The sequence below is a fragment of the Procambarus clarkii genome, chromosome 83 (genome assembly GCF_040958095.1).
Source record: "Procambarus clarkii isolate CNS0578487 chromosome 83, FALCON_Pclarkii_2.0, whole genome shotgun sequence".
In the NCBI taxonomy this organism is placed as follows: Eukaryota; Metazoa; Arthropoda; class Malacostraca; order Decapoda; family Cambaridae; genus Procambarus; species Procambarus clarkii.
This window is the reverse complement of record NC_091232.1, coordinates 12,674,266-12,697,221: the sequence shown is the minus strand read 5'-3', so window position 1 is coordinate 12,697,221 and position 22,956 is coordinate 12,674,266. Positions and strand designations below refer to the sequence as shown.

At 41.3% G+C, this 22,956-nt stretch overlaps 1 protein-coding gene across 1 annotated transcript in view; it reads left to right on the top strand.

The window, feature by feature from the left end:
• The window catches only part of LOC123768842 (uncharacterized), a 58,332-nt gene extending 35,522 nt beyond the window's left edge, over positions 1-22,810 (top strand). The window contains exons 3-6 of the mRNA XM_069316167.1: positions 3,351-3,475; positions 5,966-6,057; positions 13,281-13,387; positions 22,655-22,810. Coding sequence (XP_069172268.1) covers positions 3,351-3,475; positions 5,966-6,057; positions 13,281-13,302 — 239 coding nt within the window. The 3' untranslated portion in view covers positions 13,303-13,387; positions 22,655-22,810. The remainder of the gene's footprint in view (positions 1-3,350; positions 3,476-5,965; positions 6,058-13,280; positions 13,388-22,654) is intronic.
• Positions 22,811-22,956: the final 146 nt, after the last annotated feature.

Sequence of the window (22,956 nt, the reverse complement as noted above, 5' to 3'; positions counted from 1 at the left end):
GCTCCATTTCAAGCAAATCAATGCGGAAGCAATTCCTTGCATTTCTTTCCCGTCTTCAATACCTTCCCCAATATCTAACGCTTTATTTTCCACTTTTCAATCACTGCACGGTGCCATTCCGGGTCTTCGAATTGCTGGTAAACGCCCTCTAGATCAAGCACCTCTCTGCCCAACCCAATACCTTCATTCCTTTCACTCTGGGCCAGATTCATTCTCTATTGGAAGAAATTCTCACTTCCTACGCGAAATTTTTTGGGGTTTCGCTTTAATTGAGTTGAATTCTCTCCAGCTGCTCCGCCTATCACCAGCGACCACTAACCTCATCCACGACCCTCCTACCATTAACTACCTTGACCAACCACCCCCCACCTTCACGACCAGTCCCCACCAACCACAACTTATAATCACTATTACCCCACAACACCTATATCCTCACTCACCACCAACCAACCCCACGATCCACCACCACCACTTATCCCCGCCAACCACCACTCATCACCAACTACCCACACCAACCCAAAAAAGAAATTCCTTATTCTGCATACGTCAATCCGCTCCTAAAATGGTCGTCAGTACTCAAAGCAAACAAGGTCGGTTGGTTGATTGATTCGGTATTGGCCTTAAAGGCGTTATACGAGCCTATTCACCAACCAGGAAGTATATTTTAACGCTGAACAGTCAGGGACGTAAGTATACTTTAAGTGAATATACACCGAGAAATGAGGTACACACTTGGTCTACATCTCTGAATAATATATGTAAATCTGTCTTGTGGTTACCATATTATTTGACACGTGAGCTTCATGTAAGGTCTGGTCTCATGTAACATTCATATGCTCCATATGCTGCTCATACTGCTCATGCTACTCATGCTGCGTATGCTGCATATGCTGCACATACCATTCCGGTAATATGTATGTGGTTTTAAAGCCGGCATTATGTTTATTTCTTGAAACCTTATACATTAGTATTTATTTAAGTTGCCTCCCTCTTAGACTTCACAAACGTGTACGCGAGAAACACGTGCGTTTGTGTACAAACACACACACGTGCTTCAGAAAGAGGTAGGGGAAAAAACGAAAATGAAGAGAAGTAAACCAACAAATCTATAAAGAAAATATACGATAATAACACTGCTGTATCCACGCTTGGCAGCTCAGAATATCAACGTAATCAGCATTACAGGACAACAAACCATATTTTGGCTATCGTGAGATATTAACTATTTCGAAGCGAAAGGGGCATGTATACATTTGGCAGATATGTAACGAGGGAGGAGCGAAGGCCAACAATATCACCAGCCCCATCTCCATATATAACAGATATTGTGCCACGTCCGGAAAGTTGTGTAAACGGACCCTACGCTTGTCCCCATATTCCTGTCGCTCTGGGAGACAGGGGGGCAAAATATACCGGAATGAACGGAGGAAGAATACAGGGAATAGCGAAAGGTTGGCAAGCGATGGGTGAGAGTTGTGTGTTGTGAGTGCTGGAATGTGGTGAGTGTGTGTGTGTGTGTGTGTACTCACCTATATGTACTCACCTATATGTGCTTGCAGGATCGAGCATTGACTCTTGGATCCCGCCTTTCTAGCTATCGGTTGTTTACAGCAATGACAATTGTGTGTGTGTGTGTGTGTGTGTGTGTGTGTGTGTGTGTGTGTGTGTGTGTGTGTGTGTGTGTGTGTGTGTGTGTGTGTGTGTGTGTGTGTGTGTGTGTGTGTGCGTGTGTGTGTGTGTGAGTGTGTGAGTGAGGTGAAGCGTTATGAGTGATGAATGTGGTGACTGTAAGGAGTCGTGAGTGTGACAAGTGTGAATGTGGTGAGTGTGTCACACATATCTTAAGAGGACATTAGAAAGGAGAAGATAGATTAATTAATATTTTGAAAATTTTTTTTTTTTTTGCCTTTGGTGATGCTAATAGCACATTAGAAATACTGAAAATGTAATAAGTAATTAATGGATTATTTAATATAATCTGGATAATCATTGTTAATAATAACAAGAATAATAATAGAACCTATACTTTTATTGATAATCATCATGAAGAATCCAGTCATCTGGTCCATTATGACGATAGGTTTTTAATCACTACATATTTGATCGTTGCCTCATCAGTAATTGATAAAGAAGAACTCTCTGGTTAACCTTTTTAGGTCAACCTTTTATATATTATTTAGGATGCTGGGAGTGAACCGGGAACCCGCAGACTGAAAGAATATTTTCATAGAGCTACTGTATGATATCTTGTTTATTGGAATTGGTTATATTGACAGAGAACAAACACATTAGCATTAAAGTCTTGCAATTGTAGCTTTAGGATTAGAGCAACACACAGTGATCATTGGTGCTGTGTAAGCCAATTACAAAGCACCTCAGCACACAAAGTAAATTCTTCTTCTACTGAGTTTGATGGTTCTGTGAATACCTTATTTTGCCATTATTAACAAATCCACAAGGGCCGTGACGAGGATTCGAACCCACGTCCGAGAGCATCCCAGACGCTGCCTTAATCGACTGAGCTACGACACGGAAAAGAAGTGAATGAGCTACGACATGGAAATAAATTCAGTAGAATTTCTGGTTGCAATTCTTTTCCATGTCGTAGTTCAGTCGATTAAGGCAGCGTCTAGGATGCTCTCGGACGTGGGTTCGAATCCTCGTCGCGGCCCTTGTGGATTTTTTCATTTGATGCATCACGCTATTGTGATTTCTATGTATAATGCCATTATTATCCCTTTGTATCTTTAGGTAGCGCACTTTTTTGTTCCATGTTATGAGCCGAGGCCAGGTATTAGTGAGACCAGATTATGCAAGTGAACAGTTGAGCGGCGGCTTAGCGCATGAGATAGCTGGCGAGATCTGATGCTAAACAACACTATTACTTTGTACTTATCTATCATTATTACATTGACAGACTTTATGAGCAACGGTTAGTATATTATACTAATATGAATTATAAATCTTATAATAAAGTAGCTTGCTGTGTGAATTGAACATCATTGTGAATAGGTGAAGTAAATTATCTGATGTGGGGAAGAAATATATAAATAAATATATATATATATATATATATATATATATATATATATATATATATATATATATATATATATGTATATATATATATATATATATATATATATATATAAATATGTAAGAAACTACGTATTAGAGAATTTCTCTTTGGTACTATGTACTTCATTGAGCGGTGAAGCCGTCATGAAAGAGAGTTTCTCCGCACCTTCCACCCAGGAACAACCTGCTCCAACGTCCTCGTACCACCTCCACCACCTGCAGGATTATACAGCACAACCATCTAGTACTATCATCCATTTTTCCTCCTGCAGGAGTGTATTGTAACGCCACCTGGGACTCTCTTTACTGCTGGCCGGCTACACGAGCCGGCATGAGTGTCAACGAGTCTTGTGCCACGGTCTTTAGTGACGTCCCGACCTCCTTCACTATCCCGATGGTGAGTTTCGGTCTTTTTCCCATCCACTATCCTGACAGTGAGTCCTCGCTTTAATCTCCTCCATCTGCTGGTGATGGTGTTGGTGTCTGGTGATGGAGCAAGTGGCGATGATGATATTGATAAGGAAGGTAACGACTGCTGCGGCTGCTGCTGCGGCTGCTGCTGCGGCTGCTGCTACTGCTGCTGCTACTGCTACTTACATACGTTGAATTACTGCGGGATTTGAAAACCTCTAACTTAGAGATTTTCGTTTTGTGAAAGTAATGATTCATCGACCACAAATCCCGCTTCAATGCTAATGATTTTCAGCTCCATGGTCAATGAAATCCGAGCCTTCTATTGGCCATTGTAGACAAAACGTCGTCGTTGCATTAATACAGAGATATGAGGTTTCCATTTTATTTAAACTTAATTCACATTTATTTGCATATTTTCATAACAATAGTATTAATAATAATAAACATTATGACATACACAATATATCAATGACATATTGTAGTTTCGAGAAAACAGCTAGCCGCGAAAAAGAGCCGTCAAACAATTCACCAAATAATTTAAATAAAAAAAATACAACCTTAGTTGAACCCATTACACTAAGGGAAAACAAAATTTACATGTGTGAATAGTTTGGTTAACGAAGCTAACTCTAGAATTGCGTAACATAGCCTCACGAATGGTAACTAAGCCTTAAGAAGGATAACTAAGTCTCTACCAGACAATCGTCTCATCCTAGACGTCCTCAGCCACTGAGCTGAGAGACATGCTTGTAATCTCATCTTCTACTGTAAAGGAAGGTTATGGAAATGAGGATGCTATAAGTGATCCTCCCCTTTTACGAGGGAAGCCGAGGGAACTGAGGGAAGCTGGACAAAGCTGTTGGCAGACTAAGGAATGATCAAGGCACTGAATGCCAATAAAGCCAAGATAAAAATTAATAATTGAGACAGACGGCTTGATTCGCAGTTAAAGTAAATCTGCCTCACAGATCCCTGCCTATCAAGGGAAGTATAGTGGTATAATGAGTCTACCGTGTTGTATTGTTCCCGATGCACTATACACCGTGGTATGATCAGAGCATTATAAGAAGTGATTCATATCCATAGCACAATTATTTAGTTTACCATAACTAGTGTGTTGCCTCCTAAGCTCCAAGGTTCTTGTGCCATTGTCAGCACCATAACCACTGTACCACAATCAACATACCATTACTAGAGCACCGTAACCACTGTACCACAATCAACATACCATTACTAGAGCACCGTAACCACTGTACCACAATCAACATACCGTTACTAGAGCACCGTAACCACTGTACCACAATCAACATACCATTACTAGAGCACCGTAACCACTGTACCACAATCAACATACCATTACTAGAGCACCGTAACCACTGCACCACAAACAACTACCATTACTAGAGCACCCTAACCACTGTACCACAATCAACATACCGTTACTAGAGCACCGTAACCACTGTACCACAATCAACTACCATTACTGGAGCACCATAACCACTGTACCACAATCAACATACCGTTACTAGAGCACCATAACCACTGTACCACAATCAACTACCATTACCAGAGCACCATAACCACTGTACCACAATCAACATACCGTTACTAGAGCACCCTAACCACTGTACCACAATCAACATACCGTTACTAGAGCACCGTAACCACTGTACCACAATCAACATACCGTTACTAGAGCACCGTAACCACTGTACCACAATCAACTACCATTACCAGAGCACCATAACCACTGTACCACAATCAATATACCACTACTACTACAGCACCATAACCTGTGTACCATAATGAACATACCACTACTACTACAGCACCATAAACTGTGAACCATAATCAACATACCACTACAGCACCATAACCTGTGTACCATAATGAACATACCACTACTACTACAGCACCATAACCTGTGTACCACAATCAACATACCCACTACAGCACCGTAACCTGTGTACCATAATGAACATACCACTACTACTACAGCACCATAAACTGTGAACCATAATGAACATACCACTACTACTACAGCAACATAACCTGTGAACCATAATGAACATACCACTACTACTACAGCACCATAACCTGTGTACCACAATCAACATACCCACTACAGCACCATAACCACTGTACCACAATCAACATACCGTTACTAGAGCACCATAAACTGTGTACCATAATGAACATACCACTACTACTACAGCACCATAACCTGTGTACCATAATGAACATACCACTACTACTACAGCACCATAAACTGTGTACCATAATGAACATACCACTACTACTACAGCACCATAAACTGTGTACCATAATGAACATACCACTACTACTACAGCACCATAAACTGTGTACCATAATGAACATACCACTACTACTACAGCACCATAAACTGTGTACCATAATCAGTGTACCACCAGATAACCATAATAATTCTAACCAGAGTACCATGTACCGGCAGCGCTGGCTTACCGTGAATGCAACGCCTCCGGGTCTTGGGTTTGGGGAAACTGGACCAATTACTCCCAGTGCCTCAGCGTCATTGATCAACAGGTGAGTATAAATCACTATATGTTATCACAAGGGGTCAGAATTAATCGTTACGGGCTAATTACAACGGATTATATATTATTACAAAAGCTTAGATTCACTACGAAATATTACGATTCGATTTATGATATAAAATCAGTAACAAATCCGTTTCGTTCAGTATCAGCCTTTTCTCAGTCCATTAACGAGTTTGTAGTCAATAAAAATTGCATTTGGTTAAAATTACTTTGAATTGTTACAGGAAGAATTCATATATGAGTCACATATCTGCTTAATATATATATATATATATATATATATATATATATATATATATATTATATATATATATATATATGCAAACAAGCCTGAATGGTCCCCAGGACTATATACAACTGAAAACTCACACCCCAGAAGTGACTCGAACCCATACTCCCACAACTGGTATGTACAGGGACGCCTTAATCCGCTTGAGGTGATTTGATAAAATGCTATGCCCAAGATTACCATCCGAGTGCCGGCGGGGAAGTGGTTCATATAGCCTCGGCTATCACTTCCTTTTGTCCGGTCGTGATGGTCAAGCGGATTAAGGCGTCCCTGTACATACCAGTTGTGGGAGTATGGGTTCGAGTCACTTCTGGGGTGTGAGTTTTCAGTTGTATATAGTCCTGGGGACCATTCAGGCTTGTTTGCATTTGTGTTCCTCACGTGTGCCCCAAAGAATGAGGTGATTTGATAAAATGCTATGCCCAAGATTACCATCCGAGTGCCGGCGGGGAAGTGGTTCATATAGCCTCGGCTATCACTTCCTTTTGTCCGGTCGTGATGGTCAAGCGGATTAAGGCGTCCCTGTACATACCAGTTGTGGGAGTATGGGTTCGAGTCACTTCTGGGGTGTGAGTTTTCAGTTGTATATAGTCCTGGGGACCATTCAGGCTTGTTTGCATTTGTGTTCCTCACGTGTGCCCCAAAGAATGAGGTGATTTGATAAAATGCTATGCCCAAGATTACCATCCGAGTGCCGGCGGGGAAGTGGTTCATATAGCCTCGGCTATCACTTCCTTTTGTCCGGTCGTGATGGTCAAGCGGATTAAGGCGTCCCTGTACATACCAGTTGTGGGAGTATGGGTTCGAGTCACTTCTGGGGTGTGAGTTTTCAGTTGTATATAGTCCTGGGGACCATTCAGGCTTGTTTGCATTTGTGTTCCTCACGTGTGCCCCAAAGAATGAGGTGATTTGATAAAATGCTATGCCCAAGATTACCATCCGAGTGCCGGCGGGGAAGTGGTTCATATAGCCTCGGCTATCACTTCCTTTTGTCCGGTCGTGATGGTCAAGCGGATTAAGGCGTCCCTGTACATACCAGTTGTGGGAGTATGGGTTCGAGTCACTTCTGGGGTGTGAGTTTTCAGTTGTATATAGTCCTGGGGACCATTCAGGCTTGTTTGCATTTGTGTTCCTCACGTGTGCCCCAAAGAATGAGGTGATTTGATAAAATGCTATGCCCAAGATTACCATCCGAGTGCCGGCGGGGAAGTGGTTCATATAGCCTCGGCTATCACTTCCTTTTGTCCGGTCGTGATGGTCAAGCGGATTAAGGCGTCCCTGTACATACCAGTTGTGGGAGTATGGGTTCGAGTCACTTCTGGGGTGTGAGTTTTCAGTTATATATATATATATATATATATATATATATATATATATATATATATATATTTATATATATATATATATATTTATATATATATATATATATATATATATATATATATATATATATATATATATATATATATATATATATATATATATATAACATATATATATAATAAACATATATTATTAAATATGACCGAAAAAGTAAGATTAATAATTCTAACACGAATTTTCTCAATATTTCTTATGTTTCTTTTCACTGTCGATGGTAATTGAAAAATCAGTTCTCCAAAATTCATTTTTATTTCTAGTCTCACGCGACACTTGAACGCGTTTCGTAATAACTTATTACATTTTCAAAGACTTTAGTTTACACACACACAACTATAACCTGCAAACACTAAACAGATTTCTACTATGCTATAATTTAAACGGCCACAGGGATAAGAGCCTCGTTGGACGTAGAATCACTGTTTACCAACGTACCTGTGGATGAAACAATCGGGATGATAGCGGACAGAGTGTATCGTGGTCCGGCCTGTACTCCTCTTGACATACCAGAAAACATTCTAAGGAAACTACTCCAAGCTTGTACTAAAGAGGCATCCTTCTTGAGCCCGGATGGGCACATGTATAAGCAAGTAGATGGGGTGGTCATGGGTTCTCCCCGAGGTATCTTGTTTGCAAACTTCTACATGGGTACCATCGAGCAAAAAGTCTTAGTCGACATGAACTTGAAACCGGCCATATACTGCAGGTATGTTGACGACATTTTTACACAGGTACCTGATGTCAGACATCTGCAGGAGCTGAAGGAGGCATTTGAGCGGAATTCTGTGTTGCGTTTCACTTACGAGATGGAGAAGGATGCGAAGCTGCCCTTTCTAGATGTAACAGTCATGGAAAGGAGCGGAGGTTTCCACACTGCAGTCTACACTAAGGAAGCAAACATAGGAATGGGCCTCAATGCCAACAGTGACTGGCCAGACAGGTACAAGAGGAGTGTCGTTAATGCTTATGTCGACCGTGCTCTCAGCCACAGCTCAGGATGGAAGCAAGTCGATGAAGAACTCTGTAGGGTAAGGCAGGTCCTAGTCAACAACGGCTTCTCCAATGGTTTCGTTGAAGACATCATAAGAAGGAATGTGAAACGCCATGCAACCTCTGAAGAGACAACTAACACAGCACCTGTACCCCCTATTAGACTATTTTACAGGAACTTCTTTTCCACAGCTCATAAAACGGAGGAAAGGGTCCTGAAAGATATTGTTAATAGGAACGTTATCCCTACAGACAAAAATCAGAAGATACAATTGCCGATTTACTATAAAACCAAAAAAACGGCCAACCTACTCATGAGAAACTCTCCAGACACAAAGCAAAACGCTTTAAAAGACACCAATGTCGTCTATGCCTTCAAATGCCCTCTTGGGGACTGTAAGCCTCAAAGAACTTAGTATATAGGCAAGACAACAACATCTCTTTCCAGGCGATTAACGATGCATAAGCAACAGGGCTCCATTAAGGAACATTTAGTCTCTTCCCACAACCAGACCATCACCAGAGAAGTCTTAACAAAAAACACAGAAATCATCGATAGATACAGCGATAGCAGGCGGCTTGATATCTTCGAGGCCCTACACATCAAGTAGTCAACACCAGCAATCAACAGCCAATTAATGCACCACTATATTCTACCCACTTCAAGACTCCGCACCAATATAGAAGCATCAAGAAATATGGGCCAATAGGCCCTTTACAGTTACTTCTATTCTTCCCTTGAACTTACCCAATATTATACCCATTGTTTCGTGTTCTGTCTTGTGTTGAATGTATGTTTTCACCTTATCCAAAACTGTTGTAACATATCACCTCACCCAAATGCAGGCATATAAAATGAAAGCCGTTTAAATTATAGCATAGTAGAACTCTGTTTAGTGTTTGCAGGTTATATATAATATATATATAGTATATATATAATTCAAGAAACTGTTTATTTTTTCATGTAATACAAAGGTAAACCATAAACTATAACTAGATAATGGTATAATTACTAGATGCTAACGTTAAACAGAATTATCAAATATAATCCCACTTCTCTAGAGTCCATTATATACGTGTCACCTTAAATTAAAATCAATTTCATATCTGATTCAATTATTTAAAACCTCAGGACATATGTCTTAACTCAAAGAGCAAAAATTAATTACTGATGAAGCAGATCACCTGCAGCTGTGTTCAAACAATTACCACCTCACTCTAGCTAATTAAAAGTTGATGCAAATCCTTCCCCGTTATATTGAGATATTCATAAATAGGTAGAAACAATTTTAGCTCCCTTTACGTCATTCATAGTTGATTACAAGTCATTAGAAATCCGATCTCATTAACAAAACAATTATAATAGTTTACAGAACGTTCCAAACATTTTATAATATTATAACAACTACATATGTATAATAAGTCACATGCATTGCGGGTCACCCTCTTTCGTTTAAGAATTGCCGGGTATCTATAGTTATTTAAAGTAACTATAAACCAACATTAACAGTTAAGAAAGGGAAGGGAACTATCGGGAGAGAGCGCCACGCCATTGCGACTATATATCACTGGTAAGGGATCAGGATAGTTATTTGAGATGGAACGGGGAAAAGGAATGGTGCCCAACCACTTGGACGGTCGGGAATTGAACACGGATCTGCATGAAGCGAGACCGTCGGTCTCCTGTCCTGCTCAAGTGGTAGGATTAACAGGAACTGAAGAATTGATGAATGATGAAGATTACACCACCCAAGAGGTGGCACGGGCATAAATAACCCGAAAGTGGTCAAATTTTTGGAGTGAATGTGATCTTTGTGGTCGTGAAACAGAAGATAGCTGACCCTGACCTTTATACGACTTTATAAACTAAGAATTCAATAGAAAAAAAAGCATAACTTATTATGGGATTGCCTAATGCGAGAGATAATGAAAGGTGATGATAAGAATAGTGGAGAGAACAAAATGATAGGATAATAGTGGATAGAATAGTCATGATAGAATAAGATGATAAGATAAGAGGCAAGGATTTAGAGATCATTGGAGATTCAAGAATATATAGTTCTTCTTTATAATATATGATATATTACAATAACTATAAAGACCGCACAGAGATTAATAAAAATATGAGGATAATTTAAAAATATATAAATGAAAAGATGATAAAGATCAATCAAATTATTGGGAAAATGAATATATAAATAGATAGTAGATTATAGAGATAAAAAATTAATAATATGACAGCTAATAAAATGGACAGTGATAGAGGTCAAAATAGATTGATGGCATAAATCAATAATGATAAATGATAATAAAATTAATATATTATATATTAGAAACCAACATATATAATTGTTAAAGGAAATTAACGATAAAGATCAGTTCAGAAAACCAAACATTTTAGAGATCAATGAAACAGCAAGTAACAAAGATTCATTGAAAGAGGTTAAGGAAAATTGAGTTAGATGTTTTACATTGAATTCTTTTGTAGTAACTGAAGCAGTCATTACGCCTGTCTGTTTGAGTTGCCCTTCGTTTACTGGCTGCCTGCTACTGAGGCGGAGAGGAAAAGGGTTTTGTGAAATGAGAGAGAAATAGAGAGAGAGAAAGACAAAGAGAGAAGGCCCTTCTCTCCGTCTCTGTCTCCCTCCCTCTCTCTCTCACTCTCTCTGTCTGTCTGTCTCTCTCTCTCTCTCTCTCTCTCTCTCTCTCTCTCTCTCTCTCTCTCTCTCTCTCTCTCTCTCTCTCTCTCTCTCTCTCTCTCTCTCTCTCTCTCTCTCTCTCTCTCTCTCTCTCTCTCTCTCTCTCTCTCTCTCTCTCTCTCTCTCTGTCTATCTCTCTCTCTGTCTATCTCCCTCCCTCTCTCTTTGAGTGAAAGGATAAACAGAGATATGAAGTGCAATATTTCAGGATCTGGACAATGGGGAAGAAGGGAGAAGGTGAGAGTGGTACATGTGCAGAAGTACTAATGTGTTATGTTTAATGACACACACACACACACACACACACACACACACACACACACACACACACACACACACACACACACACACACACACACACACACACACACACACACACATACACACACACACACACACACACACACACACACACACACACACACACACACACACACACACACACACACACACACACACACACAAACAACTCAAACAGACAGTCGTAATGACAGCGTGAGAGTAGTGGGGAAATGGAATGCACTTCAGGAACAGGTTGTGGAAGCAAATACTATTCATAATTTTAAAACCAGGTATGATAGGGAAATGGGACAGGAGTCATTGCTGTAAACAACCGATGCTCGAAAGGCGGGATCCAAGAGTCAATGCTCGATCCTGCAGACACAACTAGGTGAGTACAACTAGGTGAGTACACACACACACACACACACACACACACACACACACACACACACACACACACACACACACACACACACACACACATACACACACACACACACACACACACACATACACACACACACACACACACAGCTGGTGTTTGTGTGTGTGCGTGTGTGTGAAAAAAATAGTTAGTAACAGTTAATTGATTGACAGTTGAGAGGCGGGCCGAAAGACCAGAGTTCAACCCTCGCAAGCACATGTAGGTGAATACAGCGTTCTTCTCTCCTACACTAACAACATCTGCAGCATTAACAAAGGCAGTAGAATATCAGGGACAGATACTCCGGAGCGTCAGGGTGATCAGGATAAATTTAATGCTGAGGGGGATCAGCTCAGAACAGCGAGTCTCCTAAGCTTATTAATTACTGAAGAAAGAAGGCCGAAGCCTCCACTATTTCTCCGTGTTGAACTTGATAGGGATAAAATATCGCTGAGCAGACCAACACCAACATAATACCTACCTCAGTAATATTCGCTTGAGTAATATATACAATTTGTATACCTGATATATCCCTTTCTCTCTTCCCACGTTTAAACTTAAGGAAATCCTAGAGTGTGCCTCACTAGCACAATATGATTTGTGTGTATATTTGCTAAAATGTTCTTGTCATATAAGTTTATATAAGCCCGTTTCATCCTATTTATAAGAAGGATTACATACTTTTCAGTAATGGAATCACGTGATAAAGGGTGTAAGCAGATAATGAGGCAAGCAGCGGAGGTGGAGCTTAGCAATTACTGTTATTAGATGCAGAGTGAGAAAGAGGAGGGGGAGGCAGAGAGAGAGAGAGAGAGAGAGAGAGAGAGAGAGAGAGAGAGAGAGAGAGAGAGAGAGAGAGAGAGAGAGAGAGAGAGAGAGAGAGAGAGAGAGAGAGAGAGAGAGAGAGAGAGAGAGAGAGAGAGAGAGAGAGAGAGAGAGAGAGAGAGAGAGAGAGAGAGAGAGAGAGAGACAGACAGAGACAGAGAGAGAGAGAGAGAGATTCAAATAAAGGGCACGTATTTGTCACTCCTTGGGTAGAATCATGGTCATGATGTATGTCTAATTCCTTATTACCAAGTGTTAATTACAATGAACTTTTCATATGGTGATTCTTTTCAAGACATCGACAATTTCTCACCCCTCAGAACGGCTCCTTCGGGGTGGTAGAGGCTGTTCGCTACATCACCTTCATAGGCGCTATCCTCTCTCTCCTCGCTCTCACCATCACCATCTTCATCTTCACGTACTTCAGGTGAGTGTCAACAACCTACATTACAAACAAAATAAGAAATATATGTACAGGCTGTACATTTAAATAATCAAGAAATAAATGTAGTTTTCCAATCACTGAGTTAACAGGAATTGGCCTGAGGGTTCTTCGTGTGTAAGGCAGGAGTGAATGGTCCGTTGTTTACGTGCGGCATTGTCTTGCCTCTTTCTTGTACTCACCTACTTGTGCCTGCGGGGGGGTTGAGCTTCAGCACTACGGTCCCACCTCTAAACTGTCCATCTACTTGTGTACAGGTTTCTGAGCTTATTGAGCTCAGAAGATATGATCATATCTACATTTTCAAATGTAGATATGATCATATCGACATTTGAAACTGTCTATGATGTCACCGTCCACCACATCACTTCCTAATGCATTCTATTTATTAACTGCTCTGACACCGAAAAGCTCTTTCTAATGACTCTGTGGCTCATTTTGGGGACTCAGTTTCCACTCGCGTCCCCTTGTGTGTGTACCACCCGTGTTAAATAATCCGTCCTTATGTGTGTGTGTGTGTGTGTGTGTGTGTGTATGTGTGTGTGTGTGTGTGTGTGTGTGTGTGTGTGTGTGTGTGTGTGTGTGTGTGTGTGTGCGTGCAATATAATAGTTGGATAGGAAACAGCACAGAATTACTAGCGTCACTAATTTGTTTGTAACTCATGAGACGTGAACTAGTGGTGAGGGGAGGACAGTGAGGCGAGGACTCATTGTGAGGGGAGGAGAGCTCGTCAGGGCCTGGATTGCACAACATGTAAATAGTATAAGAACCTCTCTAATGCATTACATTACAAATATTAAATCTCATTCACAAATAATTTAATCATCAGTCTCAAAACACCATCATGCAATCACGTGGAGAAAAACATGAAATTAATAACATTATGATTATCCAATCCGTTTGACCTACATCTGATTGATTAACAGCGTATAACATAATTGTTATTTAAGTCTTATAAAAGGAATTATGAATAACATAATATTTAGTTGTTCATTTACCAGTTCACACCCACATCTTCACTGTACTGAAGACCTTAAAATATTTAGCATATAATTGGCAGTAAACAAATGTGAAAAAAATCCACCAAGGCCGTGATGAGGGTTCGAACCTACGTCTGGGATGATCCCAGACGCGCATTAGTCGACTGCGCCACGACATGTATTTGATATATTGTGATTGTGATTTGTGATTTATTTATTTATTTATTTATTGTGATTTCTGTGTGTATTGAAGTAAGGAAGAAGAGGTAGAATATCTGGTTGATAGAGCCCGGGAGCATGAGGGGAATTATGGGAAACTTCGCTCTGTGTCTTGGAGAGGCTGCGGGAACCTCGTGAGGGCAGTAGCATTCCAAGTTGCAATTTTTTTACCATGTCGTTGCGCAGTCGACTAAGGCGCGTCTGTGATCATCCCGGACGAAGGTTCGAACCCTAATCACGGCCCTTGAGGATTTGTTCTTTTAATATATCACGCTGTTGTGATTTCTGTATCAAATGTGAAGAGTTTAGAAGGGGAAATTGTAGTGCCTGGATCATGATGAGGGCTGGAGGGTACAGATGAGCCTGCGGGATAACTGTTACTTTTACAACATGAAATTTGCATGTGGAATTGGCTACAAGATTACATCGTCGAGGCGGAAATTAAAAGCAACTTCAACATGCACGAGGACGAGATACATCAGGAATGAGAGAAACTGAACTGATACGAGAAAGAATTGAAAGACGCTGAGGAGCCAATGTTTGCTTACACACACACACACACACACACACACACACACACACACACACACACACACACACACACACACACACACACACACACACACACACACACACACACACACACACACACACACACACACACACAAAAACAAAAACAAAAATAGTCAAATAGGTAAATACACTGAACAAAAAACTCATCCCAGAACTGAGAGGTATGAGCTACGAGGAAAGGCTCCGGGAGCTAAACCTAATGTCCCTGGGGATGTGTGTGTGTGTGCGCACGCATGTGTTAGATAGAAATATATATAGTAGAAGATATAATAGAGGAAAAATAGATTGGTTAGAAAGGCGGGGTCCAGGAGCTAATAGCTCGATTCTGCAGACACAAATAGTAAATGCAAATAACAAACACACACACAGTCCGTGTTACACGAACCACGAACATTTGCCATTGGTTACTGTTGGGTTGGTCTAGGAACTCGAGTTAATAACGAATTTAGTTTTATTCTCAACTGAAAGTGATTATTGTGGAAATATTTTTAGTTATAATTGCCGTGTATTTCACAATGCGTTTTTACCATATAGCAAGCAATACATTTTTATGATTTGCTGCACCATAGACGCACCATAGACGCACCATAGACGCACCATAGACGCACCATAGACGCACCATAGACGCACCAAACTACACAAACCCACTTGGTCTGTTGAGGGCGAAACTCATTACACATGGAAAAAAAGAATTCAGTTTCAATAGTTTTAGTTTTATTAAAACTATTTCGTTTGAACGTTACCTTCTATAGCTTACAAATGTTAATTCACGTTGAAATTTGAAAAAGGGACAAAAAATGCTTGTTTGTTTGCCTGTGTGAATGTTTGTGTGAGTGCATATGTACTCACCTAGTTGTGAGTACATATACTCGAGTATATATGCACTCGGGAGAGGCGGGACCAAAGAGCCCTGGTCCCGCCTTTCAACTGTTTACATCACCACCACATCACTGCTTAATGTATTTCATTTGTTAACTAGTCTTTCGCTGAAAAAAATCTTTCTAATGACTCTGTGACTTAATTGGGTACTAAGTTTCCACCTGTGTGCCCTTGTTTGTGTTCCACCCGTGCTAAATAGTTTGTCTTTATCCACCCTGTCAATTCTTCTGAGAAGTTTGTATGTGGTGATCATGTCTTCCCCTACTTTTCTGTCTTCCAGGGAGGTGAGGTTTAGCTCCCGTAGCCTTTTCTTGTAACTTATAGCTCTCAGTGTGTGTGTGTGTGTGTGTGTGTGTGTGTGTGTGTGTGTGTGTGTGTGTGTGTGTGTGTGTGTGTGTGTGTGGACATACAAAATATATTTCTGATACAAAGCCGTACCTTTGCATCTGTTGGTTAGTTAACATGTATACTGATATGATTATACGCGATGATATGTATATACATGTATGTGTGCATGCAGAAAACTGATCGTACTATTCGCATTAGTTTGGAAGGAGTGTTTGTCAAAGTTATCTGTGCTGGTCTTTGGTGACCCAAGACCTCAAGCCCAGTCAATCTGTTGTCTTTCTTTTGTTCAAACTCTCTCTCTCTCTCTCTCTCTCTCTCTCTCTCTCTCTCTCTCTCTCTCTCTCTCTCTCTCTCTCTCTCTCTCTCTCTCTCTCTCTCTCTCTCTCTCTCTCTCTCTCTCTCTCTCTCTCTCTCTCTCTCTCTCTCTCTCTCTCTCTCTCTCTCTCTCTCTCTCTCTCTCTCTCTCTCTCTCTCTCTCTCTCTCTCTCTCTCTCTCTCTCTCTCTCTCTCTCTCTCTCTCTCTCTCTCTCTCTCTCTCTCTCTCTCTCTCTCTCTCTCTCTGTCTCTCTCTCTCTCTCTCTCTCTCTCTCTCTCTCTCTCTCTCTCTCTCTCTCTCTCTCTCTCTCTCTCTCTCTCTCTCTCTCTCTCTCTCTCTCTCTCTCTCTGTCTCTCTCTCTCTCTCTCTGTCTCTCTCTCTGTCTCTCTCTCTCTCTCTCTCTCTCTCTCTCTCTCTCTCTCTCTCTCTCTCTCTCTCTCTCTCTCTCTCTCTCTCTCTCTCTCTCTCTCTCTCTCTCTCTCTCTCTCTCTCTCTCTCCATCTAACTTAAATCTCTTCACAATACACGTAAATAAAAATCAGCGTAATTCGTTCTCGTAATCTTGCCTTTGCACATAGAATGCGTCCTCTTGAATACTTGCTGGCTAGCACTGCATCCCGGAATTTCTGCACAGATAATTTCAACACGTAATTTGACTTTTACATTCGAGTTTAGGGCCCCATGAGAGACTCTGAGTCGTAACTATGTTTTCTCTTACAGAAAAAAAACAAAAACAAATATTGCTGTTGCGGGAATGGGTTTTTTTGCAATAGGAATATTTGATTGTGTTTTTATTTTTCCCTATGTATTTGTTTACAACAGCGGACGGTTGTGAGTTTTATGTTTTTTTGGTACATTGAATTATGCTTTGATTTACACGAGCGCGTGTAAATACTAGGCATTATGGGAGAGATATTTCCGGGTTCCTTTCTACTCGTAGAGGGGTTACATATCAGCACACGCAACCCCCCCCCCCACACACACACACATACACGCGCACACGCACAAGCTCACACACACACACACACACACACACACACACACACACACACACACACACACACACACACACACACACACACACACACACACACACACACACACACACACACACACACACACACACACACACACACACACACACTCATCCCCCTACCAGCCAAACTCAAACACGCGCAAAAACTGAAACAAATATACTAAAAAAACAGATACATACGCGCACACACATTGGAACACATCAAATGAGAAGGTGGTGGGTATCAAAACTGTCTGTGTGTCCGAATCATATATCAAAGATAATTAACACACCCGAGCGTAGCTCTCATCATGTAACTACACTTAGGTAATTACACACATACAATCAGATGAATGCCTTATAAACACGGCGATAGAACCAGTTGTTTTGATCCAGAAACCGGAGAGTAAACAACATATTTCAAGCCCTAAATGCCATCAGGTGAAAACTTTTGACAGGAAGGTTGGGAAGGAAAAGTACCGCTACAGGAAACAGGTGATAAGTGTGTTTGGTGACCCCGGAAACGGCGTGGAATGCCTCTCAATGGAGTTGATAGTGGCTTAGTGTGGCAGTGAAACTCACTCATATCGCGAGTGGTCAATACGTTGACAAAAAAAAAGAGAACATGGATAGTGTGATTTGCACGATGAAGATCCCAATTATTATTGGTCATGTTAGTTGAGGTGAATTGCAAGGAATCATTAAGTATTCACCATCAATGTGAAGCTACGTAAGTGCTACTTAGAAAACCAATTCTACAAAGTGGAAAATCGCTGGGAGAAGAGTGCAAAAACTGCAGAGTAAATGTGAGTGAAAGCTAATTGAAAAAGCGCAAAGTGGTTGAAAGTTCCAGAAAGGATTAAGTGCAGAAAAAACTGGAGTATGAGCGTCATTAAAATCTAAAGTATAACTTAAATCCCTTATCTACAAAGCCTTTAATCCAGGTAGCTATTAATAGTTCGGATACGAAAAGAAAAAGTAATGATATTTCGCATTTATAAACAAATTCTTGTGTTCCCTAAGATTGCAGAGCAATTTTTGTCTTTGAATCTCTTCTCTTCTCATTAGCTGTAATGCGGCTTTCCTTTCAGTTTCTACAGCACTCTGTGTAATTACACTGTCAATCATCTTCATGCACCTGACTCACAATAATAAGAACCCACGAATGATTGGAACAGGACTGTTGGCTATTGTTTTTATTCATATTCTTATTGGTCATTACACAACCATCCAAGATTCAAATCAACTTTATTGGTTCATAAAGCCCTTTCTTGTATCAAATACAGGGAACGACTACTTCATTTTCATTGTATCCCCCCCCCCCCTGTCGGCGAAATTGTTCCCTCTGATGATCTAGTTTTTTATCAATTGCCACTGGAGTCTCTCTGTAAAACTTATCCATTTATGTCTATATGGCTCCTTTCATCTACACTGTTTAATATTCACTATGATACCCTACCAGTCATACATTCCTTTGGCTAATTTTGCCTTTGCCCAAGTTCGTTTTCACTTGTTTCTTCACCAATGTATTGGTGCTCCAATCAACATATATATGGGAACTCGTGTGCGTGTGTGTGTGTACTCACCTAATTGTACTCACCTAATTGTGCTTGCGGGGGTTGAGCTCTGGCTCTTTGGTCCCGCCTCTCAACCGTCAATCAACTGGTGTACAGATTCCTGAGCCTATTGGGCTCTATCATATCTACATTTGAAACTGTGTATGGAGTCAGCCTCCACCACATCACTTCCTAATGCATTCCATTTACTAACTACTCTGACACTGAAAAAGTTCTTTCTAACGTCTCTGTGGCTCATTTGGGTACTCAGCTTCCACCTGTGTCCCCTTGTTCGCGTCCCACCAGTGTTGAATAGTTCATCCTTGTTTACCCGGTCGATTCCCCTGAGGATTTTGTAGGTTGTGATCATGTCCCCCCTTACTCTTCTGTCTTCCAGTGTCGTAAGGTGCATTTCCCGCAGCCTTTCCTCATAACTCATGCCTCTTAGTTCTGGGACTAGTCTAGTAGCATACCTTTGGACTTTTTCCAGCTTCGTCTTGTGCTTGACAAGGTACGGGCTCCATGCTGGGGCCGCATACTCCAGGATTGGTCTTACATATGTGGTGTACAAGATTCTGAATGATTCCTTACACAGGTTCCTGAACGCCGTTCTGATGTTAGCCAGCCTCGCATATGCGTGTGTGTGTGTGTGTGTGTGTGTGTGTGTGTGTGTGTGTGTGTGTGTGTGTGTGTGTGTGTGTGTGTGTGTGTGTGTGTGTGAGTGTGTGTGTGTGTGTGTGCGTGTGTGAGTATGTGTGTGTGTGTGTGTGTGTGTGTGTGTGTGTGTGTGTGTGTGTGTGTGTGTGTGTGTGTGTGTGTGTGTGTGTGTGTGTGTGTGTGTGTGTGTGTGTGTGTGTGTGTGTGTGTGTGTGTGTGTGTGTGTGTGTGTGTACCCGACCATCTGAGCTGTGCTTGCTGGATCTAAGCTTTAAACTCCTAGCCCTTTCTCCTAACTCACAGTCGACTGGTGCAGCTGAGCCGCATCATACCAACTATATCACTTGATGGTCGCCTCAACTATTTCCCTCCCTCGCTGCTACTACTATACGGAACGTTTCTTTCTGACGTCCCTTTGGCTCATCCTTCTATCCAGCTTCCATCTGTGTATCCTTGTTCTGATTCCTCCCATTTCAAATAGTCTATATTTGCCCATCCTCTACACCCCCAGAGATTTTTTTCAGAGCGTGATTAGATCCCCTCTTGTCCCGGAATTTTTTTCTTTAGTGTAGTGAGGTAGAGATTTGTGATTACAAACTGTACTAGCCTAGATGTGCTTGCCGGGTCGAGCATCAGCTGAAAAGCCCTGTCTTTTGGTTGTCACTATTTAGTTCAATGCACTAAGTCTATTTCTTCTTTTTTAATTGTCTATTATATTAACATTAATAAATTGAACAAGCATGGATAACTACTTCATCTAATCTATTCTATTTACCCTAAGGATGTTTCTATATGTCTTTCCTTAACGTATTTCTCCTAACTGCGTCTACTGAACGTTGGACATTGCTCTAGGGCCCCGCCTCATACCTATTGTGTGTTTTCCCCTGGATGTGCTCACCTACATATGCCTGCAGGGTCAAGTTTCAGCTACTGTCACGAGCCCTTGAACATTAGTAGTTTAATGCAAAGATTGTTTCATCGTTGCTTACACAATTATTACATTTAAAGTAGACTAGGGCCCCCCTAATTTAAAGTATTAGGGGGGCCTCGTAGCCTGGTGGAGAGCACGCAGGACTCGTAATTCTGTGGCGCGGGTTCGATTCCCGCACGAGGCAGAAACAAATGGGCAAAGTTTCTTTCACCCTGAATTGCCCCTGTTACCTAGCAGTAAATAGGTACCTGGGAGTTAGTCAGCTGTCACGGGCTGCTTCCTGGGGGTGGAGGCCTGGTCGAGGACCGGGCCGCGGGGACACTAAAGCCCCGAAATCATCTCAAGATAACCTCAAGATAGACTAATGACACACAGATATCACAACAGCGTGATATATCAAATGAACAAAACCACAAGTGGATGTGTTGTTCATTGTATCCACAATGAAAATTTTTGTTGATTTGTTCATAGAATAATGAGTTTGTATAGGTTCCTTCATTTACTCCATTCTGTTTAATTATAACTCATTCGGTGAAGGACTTTTGTATTTTTTAAATCTCATTGAATAATTGTGTTCCTCTTGTGTTCCGATGTCTTGAACGTTGATCTTCGCCCTTTTATTCAGTTCTCCTTAGAATCCTGTTTTTCATTAGTACCTGCTTCCTCTTTCCAGGAAGTGGGGTGCAGTCCAGTGCCCTCAGACTTTTCCTGTAGTGGGATGAGATCCAGTTCACTCGGACTTTTCTTGTATCATGGTCTCATCAGTACTGTAACAATATTTTTTTTACCCGGTTCATGCTGCTTTCCTGTGCAGGACTCAGAGCGCCAGACTTTTTCATTAAAGTCCAAAAGTGCGTCATACATACGTTGCATTTTACGTTTATATTTATCTTATGTCCATGTTCCTGGAAGCAATCCTAACGTTGGCTCGTTGGCAAATGAATCCCGGCGTTATTTGGCTAATGTGTGTCACTGGGGGTCATATTTACCTCGGTTTTCATATCTTTGTCTTTGTCTGAGTTTATCAGCCATTTTTCAGAACCATTTTTTGACAGCATATTTTATTTTTCCATATTTCCTAGTCCTGCTTGTATCTGATTCTTTTCATTTGGAGCAAGAAAACATTAAAATGAATTAGCCTGTTTCCTGTTGTTCATATTTTGTGTGTGTGTGTGTGTGTGTGTGTGTGTGTGTGTGTGTGTGTGTGTGATGTTTAGGCTGATATGTGATCCTCTGCGAGTAGAGAGCAACCTGAAAGTATCCCTCACATAATGCCTCTGGTAATGCCCCCTCAGGTAATAGTTCAGGTAATAGCTCAGGTAATTGCTCAGGTAATGCCTCAGGTAATAGCCCAGGTAATAGCCCAGGTAATAGCCCAGGTAATAGCCCAGGTAATAGCCCAGGTAATAGCTCAGGTAATGCCTCAGGTAATGCCTCAGGTAATAGCTCAGGTAATAACCCAGGGAATGCCTCAGGAAATAGCTCAGGTAATAGCTCAGGTACTGCCTCAGGTAATAGCTCAGGTAATAGCTCAGGTAATGCGTCAGGTAATGCCTCAGGTAATAGCTCAGGTAGTAGCTCAAGTAATAGCTCAGGTAATGCGTCAGGTAATGCCTCAGGTAATGCCTCTGGTAATGCCTCTGGTAATGCCTCAGGTAATGCCTCAGGTAATGCCTCAGGTAATAGATCAGGTAATAGCTCAGGTAATAGCTCAAGTAACAACTCAGGAAATGCCTCAGCTAATGCCTCAGGTAACAACTCAGGTAATGCCCTGCAGGACGCTGGAGTGTGATCGCCTGCGGGTCCACAGGAATCTGGTGGTATCACTCATCATTCACTTCCTGGTGATGCTGGTCCTCAGTGAACCCTTCATCTTCCACCGCCAGAACCACACTTACCGCGACGTGGTACGTCTCTTACGCCTTATTGGTGAAGCGAGCTCCAGCTCCTGGCCCCCTCGTCTTGAAACCATTAGCTACGTTACCTTCAGATTTTCGTTCTAATGCTTACGTTACAATTAAGTAATGTGTTACCGTGTTTCATGTATTCTATTTCCAATGTGTTCTCTTGTCCCACCCT